The 14,229-nt window shown below is 47.0% G+C and overlaps 1 protein-coding gene across 1 annotated transcript in view; it reads right to left on the bottom strand.

Moving 5' to 3' along the window:
* The window catches only part of KCNK10 (potassium two pore domain channel subfamily K member 10), a 189,576-nt gene extending 178,366 nt beyond the window's left edge, over window positions 1-11,210 (bottom strand). Inside the window, exon 1 of the mRNA XM_077463732.1 lies at window positions 11,080-11,210. Within this exon, the coding sequence (XP_077319858.1) occupies window positions 11,080-11,131 (52 nt within the window). The 5' untranslated portion in view covers window positions 11,132-11,210. The remainder of the gene's footprint in view (window positions 1-11,079) is intronic.
* Window positions 11,211-14,229: the final 3,019 nt, after the last annotated feature.

The raw sequence follows: 14,229 nt of genomic DNA on the forward strand, positions 1-14,229 counted from the left end.
CTCTGAAATGTCCCTTACCGACATCCTTTTGGTATAAAAGTCCTGAGATTATAGCTGCCTCACCTCTCCAGTACCATCTCAGCCAATAGAAACATGTCTGTGTATATTGTGTGTACATGTATGTGTTTACTGTGTGTGTGTGTGTGTATACTGTGTGGCCCCATAATCTCTGATTGCCTGGGGGTCCCATAATCTCCTATTGCCCGGGGGCCCCATGAGTTGTCAGTCCACCCCTGGTGGTACACCTCCTCATCAGTGCCCATCTGTTCTACCTAGCCGTGCCACCTATCACTGCCCTTAAGTGTCACCTATCAGTGCCCATCAGTGCCGCCTATCAGTGCTCATCGGTGCTGCGTATCAGTCCCGCCTCATCAGTGACCATCTGTGCCACCTTTCATTGCCCATAAATGCCATCTATCTGTGCCATCAGTGCCGCTTATTAGTGCCCATCAGTACAGCTTATCAGTGCTGCTTCATCAGTGCCCATCAATGTAGCCTCATCAGTGATCATCAGTGCTGCATATCAGTGCCACCTCATCAGTGCCCATCAGTACAGCCTCATCAGTGCCCTTCAATGCCACCTCATCAGTGCCCATCAGTGCAGCCTCATCATTCCCCATCAGTGCCCACTGGTGCTGCCTCATGAGTGCAACCTCATCAGTGACCATCCATGCAGCCTCATCAGTGCCCATTAGTGCTGCTTCATCAGTGCCTATCAGCGAAGGAGAAAAAATACTTATATACAAAAATTCTCTGATAGAAGCCAAAGAGAAAAATATTTTTTTTTTAAATTTTCAGTATTTTGCTTTTTTTTAAAAAAAAACAAAAAAAAAACAGCAGTGACTAAATACCATCAAAAGAAAGTTCTATTTGTGGGGAAAAAAAAATAATGCAAAAAATCTCATATGGGTACAGTGTAGCATGACCGCGCAATTGTCATTCAAAGTGTGACAGCGCTGAAAGCTGAACATTGGCCTGGGCAGGAAGGGGGTGAAAGTGCCCGGTAGGCAAGTGGTTAAAGCATGAATAGGGGCTTAAATGACAGTGGCTGATTCACCCGCAGTGAATGTTTGGTGAAAGTTACATTCTCTGCTTCATAAACGTATGGTATGTGTCTGTATGACTTTGGGAAGGACATCGGAGTGCTATGGATGGGTCTATGCTATGTAAAGTGCTGCAGAACACGTTGTCTCTGTCAGAACCAAATCAAGTCCCCGCAGCATTCAGCTGTGCTCCATCCCCCCCCCCCCCCCCCTGGCAGCGCAAAGAAACTGGAGGGGGGGAACACTGAAAAGATTCACATATGTGAGAATAAACTTCCACCCTCCCAGCGCTGCAGAATCCATCTACTACTGCGCCGCGCCCCCACCGCTGCTCGCTACAGGCGAAAAACAATGATCTCATATGCGGCCAGCCAGCATCGTAAACACTCAGCCATATGGAAGAGTCCCGGCTCCACCGGCACACATCACTCGGAGAGGAGGGGAGCCCGGGACAGGTCAGCACAGGTCGGGGCTGCGTTCTGCCGCTGCGCCCTTTACCTGTCTGTCTCATCTCCCCAGGTCATGGTATAGCTAGTAGTAGTTAGTCATATTCAACTGGACTTGTTCTGTAATGGTCACCGTTCACCCGTCACGGTGCGGGAAACTATACCCCAATCACGATAATTATTATTACTTTATGATATACATTATTTCTCGGGTCCAATCCCAGAAGTCAATTCCCTTAACATTAGAGAATGGACCACACCTGTATTCCAGAGGACCCTGCAGTTAGGGTGGTGCAGGGGACAGAGGACACTACAGTGTGGGGGGGGGGGTGCAGGGGACAGAGGACACTATGAGGGTACAGAGGACACTACAGTGGTGGGGGGTGCAGGGGACAGAGGACACTATGGGGGTACAGAGGACACTATGAGGGTACAGAGGACACTACAGTGCTGGGGGGTGCAGGGGACAGAGGACACTATGGGGGTACAGAGGACACTACAGTGGGGGTGGTGCAGGGGACAGAGGACACTATGGGGGTACAGAGGACACTACAGTGGGGGGGTACAGGGGACAGAGGACACTATAGTGGGGGGGTGAAGGGGACAGAGGACACTATGGGTGTACAGAGGACACTACAGTGGGGGGTGGAGGGGACAGAGGACACTACAGAAGGGGGTGGTGCAGGGGACAGAGGACACTATAGTGGGGGGGTGGAGGGGACAGAGGACACTATGGGTGTACAGAGGACACTACAGTGGGGGGTGGAGGGGACAGAGGACACTACAGAAGGGGGTGGTGCAGGGGACAGAGGACACTATGGGGGTAAAAAGGACATTACAGTGAGGGGGGGGGGGGCAGGAGACAGAGGATACTATGGGGGGACCGAGGACACTACAGTGGGGGGTGGTGCAGGGGACAAGGAACACTAGGAACACTATGGGGCACAGAGAACACTACAGTGGGGGGTGCAAGGAACAGAGCACACTATGGGGGTACAGAGGACACTACAGTGGTGGGGGATGCAGGGGACAGAGGACACTATGGGGGTACAGAGGACACTACAGTGGTGGGGGTGGAGGGGACAGAGGACACTATAGGGGTACAGAGGAAACTACAGAAGGGGTCGTGCAGGGGACAGAGGACACTATGGGGGTAAAAAAGGACATTACAGTGAGGGGAGGCAGGAGACAGAGGATACTATGGGGGGACAGGGACACTACAGTGGGGGGGTGCAGGGGACAAAGGACACTATGGGAGTACAGAGGACACTACAGTGCGGGGGGGGGGGGTGGTGCAGGAGACAAGGAACACTATGGGGGCACAGAGGACACTACAGTGGGGGGTGCAGGGAACAGAGCACACTATGGGGCTACAGAGGACACTGCAGTGGGGGGGGGGGGGGTGGTGCAGGGGACAGAGGACACTATGGGGGTACAGAGGACACTACAGTGGTGGGGGGGTGCAGGGGGACAGAGGACACTATGGGGATACAGAGGACACTACAGTGGTGGGGGTTGCAGGGCACAGAGGACACTATGGGGGTACAGAGGACACTACAGTGGGGGGGGGGTGCAGGGAACAGAGCACACTATGGGGCTACAGAGGACACTACAGTGGGGGGGGGTGGTGCAGGGAACAGAGGACACTATGGGGGTACAGAGGACACTACAGTGGTGGGGGTTGCAGGGGACAGAGGACATTGCTTTGGGAGCACAGGAAATGTGCTATGGGGGAAGGGGAGCAGAGGACACTATGGGGGTAAAAAGGACACTACAGTGAGGGGGTGCAGGAGACAGAGGGTACTATGGGGGTACAGGGACACTACAGTGGGGGGGTGCAGGGGACAAAGGACACTATGGGGGTACAGAGGACACTACAGTGGGGGGGTGGGGTACAGGGAACAGAGCACACTATGGGGCTACAGAGGACACTACAGTGGGGGGGGGGGGTGGTGCAGGGGACAGAGGACACTATGGGGGTACAGAGGACACTACAGTGGTGGGGGGTGCAGGGGACAGAGGACACTATGGGGGTACAGAGGACACTACAGTGGTGGGGGTTGCAGGGGACAGAAGACATTGCTTTGGGAGCACAGGAAATGTGCTATGGGGGAAGGGGGGCAGAGGACACTATGGGGGTAAAAAGGACACTACAGTGAGGGGGTGCAGGAGACAGAGGGTACTATGGGGGTACAGGGACACTACAGTGGGGGGGTGCAGGGGACAAAGGACACTATGGGGGTACAGAGGACACTACAGTGGGGGGGGGGGTACAGGGAACAGAGCACACTATGGGGCTACAGAGGACACTACAGTGGGGGGGGGGTGCAGGGGACAGAGGACACTATGGGGGTACAGAGGACACTACAGTGGTGGGGGTTTCAGGGGTCAGAGGACACTGCTATAGGGGTAAAGAGGACACTGCAATAGGGGGACCCTATTAGGTATCCCATCACCCCTGGGGACAGGGGCCCCTTCTCACTTGGAGACAAGGATCCTTCTCATCTGGGGACAAGGACCCTTCTCAACTGGGGATAGGGACCCCATCACCCCTGGAGACAGGGACCACATCACCACTGGAGATAGGGACCCCTTCTCCCCTGGGGACTGGGACCCCATCACCCCTAGGGACGGGAACCCCATCTCCAGACCATGCTGGCCGGCAAGGCTGTCTTCAGCCAACCTTGCCAGGGTGGGGGAGGGGACAGTAAAATCCGAATCATTGTATTGTATTGATTATGTAACTATGTAATCTTTTTGTTAAAGTTAATGTTATTGTAAATTCAGACAGACCTTCACAGCGCATGATCCACAGACATCAGACAGGTAGGCCTTATTGCTGGCTTATACAGGCCTTATACAGGCTTACCTGTAGGCAAAAATATAAAAAAAAAGTGTATACAACCGCTAAAACCACTGCTTCTTACCTAGTTATGTAACATAGTTACATAATCAATAGGGTTGAAAAAAAGATAGGTCCATCTGGTTCAATCAATGGCCCCTTTCACATGGGTGCTGTCCAGTCAGGTGGGGGGATCAGTGAACAGGTCCCCTGCTGAATCGATGCAAAACAGGTCAGATTTTGCTTTGGTGACATTTACAGTTTTTTCTGCATTTTTATTCCTGGAGTTTATCAGACCCGTGTTGGATCTTTGGGCAGCTAGATGAAGGAACTTGTGTCCATTTATATCAGGCTACCTCTGATCTGTCTCATTTAGGCCGCGTACACACGGGCGGACTGTCTGGCCAACTATGTCCGTCAGACAATCCGACAGACAGTCCGTCCTACTTTTGAATGAACGGACTTGACCACACACGATGAACAGACAGTCCGCTGAAAGCTTGCGCGATGACGTGTACAGCGCGTACGACGGGACTAGAAATACGACGTCCAATACACTGCAATGCAACCTTCGGCCGTGTAAATCCTTTCTGAGCATGCGCCATACTTAGTCCGTCCAACTTGCCTACTCACGAGCGGACTGTCCGCTGAAACCAAAGTTGGACGGACAATATTACGGAAATTCCGAAAGACTTAGTCCGCCAGACTGTCCGCTGAAAAAGTCCGCTGAAGCCCACACACGAGCGGACTGTCTGCTGAAACACATTTCTGCAGACCAAGTCCGTCAGACAGTCCGCCTGTGTGTACGCGGCCTCAGTCTTGGAAAATCTGAAAAGAACGTAAAGCTTTTCCATTTTTATTTCTGCACCTGCGTGCTAAGTGGATGTAAGGTCTGGTTCACACCTGTGCAGGTTGCAGTTTGCATATTCCAAGTGCATTTTGTGTTTTTTAATACTCGTTTTTGGTCCACTGAAGTCTATGGAACCAAAAACCAGCAAAAAAGTCCATGGCCCTTTCCATTAATCGCACAGATGTGAACGTAACCCATAGGAAACCATGTTAAATGGGCTGTAGTGTGTTTCTGCAAAACTGAAAACGCACAAAAAAAATGCATAGGTGTGAACCAAGCCTAAATGGATGCAAGTTAATTTATAGCCACTTGCCCATAGGTATACATGGAGCTTCCAATTAGATCATGCCACTTGTGCAAAAAGGTTTTGAGACTTTACCAAACCCCTATAGCCCTTTATACAATGCCCACCCAAGCAAGAAATATAACTACAAGTTAGAAAACAAAAATAAAAAAAAAAGAACAATCTAAATGTTAAAAAAAATACTTGATGGACCATTGGTCTTCTTCTACTATCATTCCTCCATGTTTCTATCCAATAAGGCAGCACAGAACTGCACCGATCATAAATCAAGTACATGTTAGCCAATACAAAGATTCTGAATGGTTGCTACAGGTCAGGGGTCTCCAAACTTTCTAAACAAAAGGCCAGTATACTATCCTTCAGACTTATGGGGGGCTGGACTGTGGCCTTTGGAAACAGAAAATGTCCCAGCATCTTGGGTGTCAGCGAGAGGAATTGTGCCCCATCGTTGGTGTCATTTGGTAGGAAGAATCATGACCCATCGTTGGTGTTACTGGGAGAAACTGTGCCCCATCATTGGTGGAATTTTGTGGGAAGAATCATGCCGGATCGTTGGTGACACCGGGAGAAACTGTGCCCCATTGTCGGTGGCATTTGGTGGGAAGAATCATGCCGGATCGTTGGTGACACTGGGAGAAACTGTGCCCCATTGTTGGTGGCATTTGGTGGGAAGAATTATGCCGGATTGTTGGTGATACTGGGACAAACTGTGCCCCATCGTTGGTGTCATTTGGTGGGAAGAATCATGCCGGATTGTTGGTAAAACTGGGACACACTGTGCCCCATCGTTGGTGTCATTTGGTGGGAAGAATCATACCGGATTGTTGGTGATACTGGGACACACTGTGCCCCATCGTTGGTGTCATTTGGTAGGAAGAATCATGACCCATCGTTGGTGTTACTGGGAGAAACTGTGCCCCATCATTGGTGGAATTTTGTGGGAAGAATCATGCCGGATCGTTGGTGACACCGGGAGAAACTGTGCCCCATTGTCGGTGGCATTTGGTGGGAAGAATCATGCCGGATCGTTGGTGACACTGGGAGAAACTGTGCCCCATTGTTGGTGGCATTTGGTGGGAAGAATTATGCCGGATTGTTGGTGATACTGGGACAAACTGTGCCCCATCGTTGGTGTCATTTGGTGGGAAGAATCATGCCGGATTGTTGGTAAAACTGGGACACACTGTGCCCCATCGTTGGTGTCATTTGGTGGGAAGAATCATACCGGATTGTTGGTGATACTGGGACACACTGTGCCCCATCGTTGGTGTCATTTGGTGGGAAGAATCATACCAGATTGTTGGTGATACTGGGACACACTGTGCCCCATCGTTGGTGTCATTTGGTGGGAAGAATCATGCTGGATTGTTGATGATACTGGGACAAACTGTGCTCTCCATCGTTGGTGTCATTTGGTGGGAAGAATCATGCCGAATCGTTGGTCACACTGGGACAAACTATGCCCCATCGTAGGTGTCATTGGGAAGAATTATGCACCAGTGTTGGTGTCAGAGCAGTGGTGACCACACCCCTAATCCATTCACCTGGCCCCTAATCTACATGCAGGGCGCCAGACGCATAGATTTCAATGGGTTTTTCTTTTTTTTTTGAACCACATGATTAGATCCCGAGGCTCTAATTGGCTTAAAAAAGGGTGAGCTCGGGGGCGCAGAGCACTGCGCCCAGAACCCACTAAGTTGTGGGACATTAGTGAAATATTGTTCGCTGTTGTCTTCCTGCTTCTCTTCCTGGCCAATCAGGAAGCAGGTCTTAAGACCCGACTGGCCGAGACGAGAAGCGACCATATTGGCCGGGAGCAGAAGCAGGGGGGAAGCCACCAAGGAGGAGACGCAGGGGAAAGCCGCCGAAGCTGCCTGCGACCTGGATGGAGTAAATGTTGGACTGGTGGGCAGACGGCCGGGCAACAGTTGGTGATGGGGGGAGTTGATCGATCGACTGCCTGAACGGGGGGGTTGGGTGGTTTGTTTGCCACCTGCTATAGGTGCTTTTCCCATGACCTAACAGAAAAAACCTATGTCTTTATTTATTTTGATGGGCAGAACTTGCTCTACAGTCCTGTGGCCTTTTCTATTCATACAATGTAACATATTTATTGATCTTAGTAAATAAACAAATATTCAGGAATCCTTGTGTTGATCTATGATATAAATATTGACACTGACTGATCTTTTTCTCTGAAATCACATACTCTGTGCATTGCTAGGAAGCCACCTTGTTTGTATCAGAATTAGATGAAGATACATACACAGTAGTGCATGATCCAAGTACCAGCCATCCCTGATCTATAACAACAAACAACCTTATACAAAGTAATATCTGTAAAGACCTCAATGACAGGTCCACTTTAAAATGAAGGAACTTCTGGGTTTCCTCTAACAACTAAATGCACATGACCCGATCTTATGTAAGTTCACCCAGAGTCCTCATATCAACTTGTTTTTTTTTTTATTTATTTTTTTATTTCTCAGGAAAATAATAAATAAATATTAATTAATTAATTAATTAATTACTATAAATAATTAACAGAGAATTACATAAATGAAATAAAATGACATTAGTATTTAAGAAAGAACTAACTTACAAAGTGCAGTACAGCTTAATTCAGAAAGGTAAGTGAAACTACCAGAGGACAGAAGCAGGGAGCAGACTGAAGAGCTTACAATCTAGAGCATGCATGGCCCCTAGTGAATGGATACAATTTGGCAATGGACGGCTGACAGATTCAGCCATACATAAGCATTACAGTCCAGAGTTGCCATGTTCTGATATGTCCAACTCAATAAAGCTCAACACACATGTTACAACCTGATTGTACAATCTTACATGGGTTGAAAAAAGACAGAAGTTCATCTATTGTAGTTCAACCAATAGAAAACAACTAAATAAATAAATAGAAAACCTCCATATACAGAATCCTCTACACACCCAAAGGAAAGCAAAAAAAAAGTGGAGATTTACTAAAACTGGAACACCCAGAATGTAGTGCAGCTGTGCACGGCAGCCAATCGGCTTCTGACATCAGTTTGTTCACTTGACAATAAAACCTGGAAGCCGATTGGTTACTATGTAGAGCTGCATCAGATTTTGCAGATCTCCCCCTAAATCTTTTTTATATGTGCCAACAATTATACAGTGCAAGGGTCTGCCTGACTAGTGGCAAATGAATTGGAAATTTTAGGTGTGTCCTCAAATTAGAGAATCTTGGTAGATCTTGTAGAAGATGTTGTTTGTGCAGAGATTGTATGAACACATTGGGGGAGATTTACTAAAACTGGAGCGTGCAAAATCTGGTGTGGCTCTATTCAGGATGATTTACTAAAAAGTTTAGAATATTCACACAACAAACACATGCAAATTGTAGCTGTTCTTACTGCACCGCCCGCCCCCCCCCCCCCCCCCCCAAAGTGGTAGTAGGAGTATTATGTGTCAGCAAAGCCCCCCCCCCCCCCCAAAAAAAAGGAGTGCTAATCTGCATGTTTAGCGCTTACCCCAAGCATGCCCCCTCTGCCCTGTATACATCTACACCCCCCCCCCCCCCCAAAAAAAAAAAAAATCACCTCTCCTAACACAAATCCTCAACTCCTAAAAATTACCCTCTGAGTACATATCTTCTTTTTACCACTCCGCTCCAATACTCCCCCCCCCCCCAATCCCTCCTTCTAGCACAAATCTTCCCCCATCACAAATCCCCCTAAATCACTAACTTTCCCCCCAGATTCCCCCTCCTACAACAATACTTAGCCCTATCACCCCCCAAACTCCCCCTCCCAACACAAATCCCCTCCTCCCCCAATCTCTTTGCTGTGCCCCCCCCCCCACTTCACATGAGACCACAGTGCCCAGGGCAGCCACCCCTCCTGCCCACCTCTCATCCCAGTCCTGGCTGCGCTCACTCTGGGGGTGATTTGAGTAAGTGCAAATAGAATGAGCACTTTGCAAGGGCATTTGCTCCAGAGCTTAGTAAATAGGTGGAGGCTCTGCTGATTTCCATCAACCAATTCCTTGCAAGCAAAAAATGCTGTTTTTTTTTGTTTTATCTTCCTTGCTGTGATTGGGTATTCTTTGCAAAGTGAAGCTTCACCTCATTTACTAAGCTCTGCAGAAACTGCACTTGCAAAGTATACAGTCTGTTTGCCTTTAGTAAATGAATCCCTCTGATGAAATAAACAAACAGGAATTTTCTTCAAACATGATTGGGTCATTGAAATGAATATTCATTTTATTAAGTAAAAGTTCCAAATTTCTTTAGTAAATATTAAACCCTCCATCCAATCAAACTGCAATTGAGTGAAAAAATAATTGTAGGATTGCCCAGATCACAACATTCTGATTGAACACACCTAGGGGGTTATTTACTAAAGGCAAATCCACTTTGCACTGCAAGTGCACTTGGAAGTAAAGTCACTGTAGATCTGAGGGGGATTTGCAAGGAAAATAAAAAACAGTATTTTAGCTTGTACATGATTGGATGATAAAATCAGCAGAGCTTCCCCTCATTTCAGATCTACCCCTTAGATTTACAGTGACTGCACTTCCAAGTGCACTTACAGGGCAAAATGGATTTGCCTCTCAGAAATAACCGCTCTATTGTCTAATCTTAAAAGAAAACATTGGGTGGATGTACTAAAGGCAAACAGACTGTGCACTTTGCCAGTGCAGTTGCTCTAGAGCTTAGTAAATGAAGTAAAAATTTAGGTTGCAAAGAATACCCAATCACATGCAAGGAAATGTAAAAAAAAAATGCATTTTTGCTTGCATATGATTGGATGATGAAGGTCAGCCAAGCCTCCACCTATTTATTAAGTTCTGAAGCAAATGCCCTTGCAGAGTGCAACTGCACTTGAAAAGTGCACAGTCTATTTGTCTTTGGTCAAATCAACCCCTTCATTAACATAGCTACAATTTGTTGTGTGAAGACTTAACTTTTTTTAGCAAATCAACCCTAATGGGTTAGGCTCACCACCCATATTACAATCTGACCAATACCCAATTACATGCAAGGGGAAAAAAAGCATTTTTTTTCCTTGCATATGATTGAATGATGGAAGTCAGCAGAGCTTCCTCTTGTTTACCAAGCTTTGGAGAAACTGCTCTTGCAAAGTGCACAGTCTATTTGCCTTTAGTAAATAAACCATAGTATATACAATGTTACAACCTACTAAGATGTAATGAGACATTCTCATTGGATCCAATAAAACATCATCTAATTTTATGACCACAGACATGCAGATCTGTGTACAGTCCGCCCCATGTATGCTCTGATTGTAAGGTGTGTGGAGATGATCCTAAGTAAGTAGCAGTAAGTTAGAGGTGGAGGGAAGTTTTGCTCAGCAGATGGCCCCCTCCATGCATTTTAATATGCTGTGGATAGCAGTGCTGCAGAGCTATTGAAATGTTAATAGAATTGACTAAAAGCGGTGAATCCTCCTGGACTGCACCCCATCCCCCTCAAAACCAGCTGCCATCACCCAGACAGGAGACCTGCAGCCACCCAACCAACACAGACCAGACACCCCCCCTGGCCACCACAGCCAGTCTCTGCATCCATACACCATGCCAAGCACTGCACCCACCTTGTGCATCAAAGTTCACCTGCTTCCTGCTTCCTTCTATTGGGAATTTCATGACTCCAGTGAGTGTGCAGCCCAGACAGTATAGGTTGCAGGCTGTGTGTGGAAGCCTGGGCTGTGAGCTTTGGATGGCAGACACACAGATGGGGGGGGATGATGAGAAAGGTGGTCCTGTGATATCATCAGATGCTCTCAGCTGTAGGCTGCACCCCTTCTGGATTGGAGCAATGCAGCATTACTAATATGTCTCCATCTACATCCATGCAGCTGCTGCAGCCTACCCTGGGCACCCAGACAATGCATTGTGCTAATCGATGGCCACCAGCCTCTCACATCACGTCATGCCTGCTGGTGGGTGACTGCAGTGAGAAGAACCCTTCCCTGGATGGACAGAGATGAGGAGGAGGTGGGCACTGCAGCCTGGCTGCTTCTACTTACTGCCTGGCAGAGGAGAAGGAGGAGGAGGAGGAGGAGGATGAGGCGCTCCTGGCTGCTGGATGCGGGAGACACGCTTGGATGGCTCTCAGCACATGGCAGGAACATGGGAGGCTGGATCTGCTCACCATACATATTCAAATGCAGCCAGCACAAAGGGGGCTCCGCACAATGGCACAGCTGCCAGCTTCACCTGCCACCCACAGCTCTGCCCAGTCCAGCCCAGGTAAACAGCCGCCTCTCTCCTCCTGCCCCCTCCCCTCCTCCGATATCTATACTGAGCTGTGCTGAGGGGCTCTGCCATGTGCTGCCCCTCTCTGGGCATTACCTGTAGGACTATCATTGTGCCCAGGGGCCCCCAAGTCTGCCATGTGCCGCCCCTACCTGGGCATTATCTATAGGACTATCACTGTACCTAGGGGCCCCAAGTCTGCGATGTGTCGCCTCTACCTGGGCATTATCTATGGGACTATCACTGTGCCCAGGGGCCCCAAGTCTGCTATGCCCCCCCCCCATTATCTATATGTCTATCAATGTGCCCGGGGCCACAAGTCTGCTATGTGTTGCCTCTCTCTGGGCATTGCCTGGGGGGCTTTGCCCCCGCTTTGGCTGTGCCCTGGGCTCTGATAGAACAATAGGAACTCCTTGTCTTATAGAACAATAACCAGCCCCATCCATTGAAACGTCCGTATGTCCTCCTCATCCTCAGTCTGTCTATGCGTCTGTGTATACTCTATCTACCTATTTTTCAACCATCAGTCCATCCATCTGACCTCCTTTCTATCTATCTTCTATCCATCCATTCTATATTAACGCTCTTCTCTCTCTATCATCCTATTCTTTCTTTTCTTTTCTTCTCTTTCTTTCTTTCTTTCTTTCTTTCTTTCTTTCTTTCTTTCTTTCTTTCTTTCTTTCTTTCTTTCTTTCTTTCTTTCTTTCTTTCTTTCCTTCTCTCTCTCTCTCTACAAAGAAAGGGTGCTAAGGTGTGACTAAAGAGGTTCTTTACAGTGGTGATTTGTCCACATCTTTCTTGCTGTGTGTACCCATCCTGGATGTTAAGTGATGTAAAATATCCATCAATATGCAGTCTTGGTGTAAACCTATAAATAAATAACTTCTCTCTCCCTCTCTCTCTCACAGATGTGTTACTTCCATTTTTCAGACTCTTCTTCATAAACTTCTCTCTTCTATCCTTCCCCTCCCTTTCCTCTTCCTGGTGACACACATCATCATCTTCCCTCCTCTCTTCTCTTATCCATTCTCTGCTCTCCTCCCAACTGTCACCTCTCTTACCTGACTTTTCTTCTCTGTTCTTCCATCTTTCCAGTTCACTTTCCTCTGTCTGTCCTCTCTGTGCTCTCTGCTTTCTTCCTCCTCATCAGTGATTTCCTCAGTCTCCCACCCACACTTTCCAGTTTCCCCATCTCTCCAGTCTTCCTTCCTCCCCAGGAATCCTCTTCATCTCTATTTCTATCACTCTTATTTCCACAATGTGCTCCCTCTTCACTCCCTCACCCCATTTCCCCTTCTGTCCCTCTCTCCCTCCTTCTAATTATCTCTTCATATTCTATCTATTTCCATATTGCACTTCCCTCTTTCTTTTTTTCCCTCCATCTGTCCCTCTGTATCTTTCTTTCTCTTTCTTTCTTTCTTTCTTTCTTTCTTTCTTTCTTTCTTTCTTTCTTTCTTTCTTTCTTTCTTTCTTTCCCTCCATCCTTCCTCCCTTTCTTTCTTACTTTCTTTCTTTCTCTTGCTCCAGTTCTCTTCCTTCCTTCCTTCCTTCCTTCCTTCCTTCCTTCCTTCCTTCCTTCCTTCCTTCCTTCCTTCCTTCCTTCCTTCTCTTCTTTCTTTCTTTCTTTCTTTCTTTCTTTCTTTCTTTCTTTCTTTCTTTCTTTCTTTCTTCCTCTCTTTCTTTCTTTCTTTCTCCCCTTCTTTCTCTCTCCATTTCTTTCTTTCTCTCTCCCTTTCTTTTTTTCTCTCTCTCTTTCTTTCTTTTTTTCTCTCTTTCTTTCTTTCTTTCTTTCTTTCTTTCTTTCTTTCTTTCTTTCTTTCTTTCTTTCTTTCTTTCTTTCTTTCTTTCTTTCTTTCTTTCTCTTGCTCCAGTTCTCTTCCTTCCTTCCCTTCTTCCTTCCTTACTTCCTTCCTTCCTCTCTTTCTTCCTCTCTTTCTTTCTTTCTTTTTTTCTTTCTTTCTTTCTTTCTTTCTTTCTTTCTTTCTTTCTTTCTTTCTTTCTTTCTTTCTTTCTTTCTTTCTTTCTTTCTTTCTCTCTCTCTCTCTCTCCCTTTCTTTCTTTCTCTCTCCCTTTCTTTTTTTCTTTCTTTCACTCCAGTTCTCTTCTTTCCTTCCTCTTCCTCCCTCCTAATGAACAATGATTGAGATATATATATATATATATATATATATATATATATATATGTTATATCTACCTAGATATAATCTTCTCCGTCTGTCTCTCTCTCTTTCACACACACACACACCTAATCTGTCTGGTTTTATTCATTATTTATTTTCTTTTCTATCATCTATTTTTCCAACCTCTCTATTTAATTATAATTCTCTGTCTGTATCTTCCTTTCTCTCTCTATCCCTTTCTCCTTCCTTTCTCCTTCCTTCCCCTCTTCCTTCCTTTCTCTCCCATCAAGTATGATATAACCCAATGGGTCGTAGTACTTATTGGGGTTGATTTACTAAAGACAAATAGACTGTGCACTCTGCAAA

The sequence above is a fragment of the Lithobates pipiens genome, unplaced genomic scaffold (assembly GCF_037356315.1).
Source record: "Lithobates pipiens isolate NorthernLeopardFrog02 unplaced genomic scaffold, aLitPip1_a1.2 Scaffold_30, whole genome shotgun sequence".
NCBI lineage: Eukaryota > Metazoa > Chordata > Amphibia > Anura > Ranidae > Lithobates > Lithobates pipiens.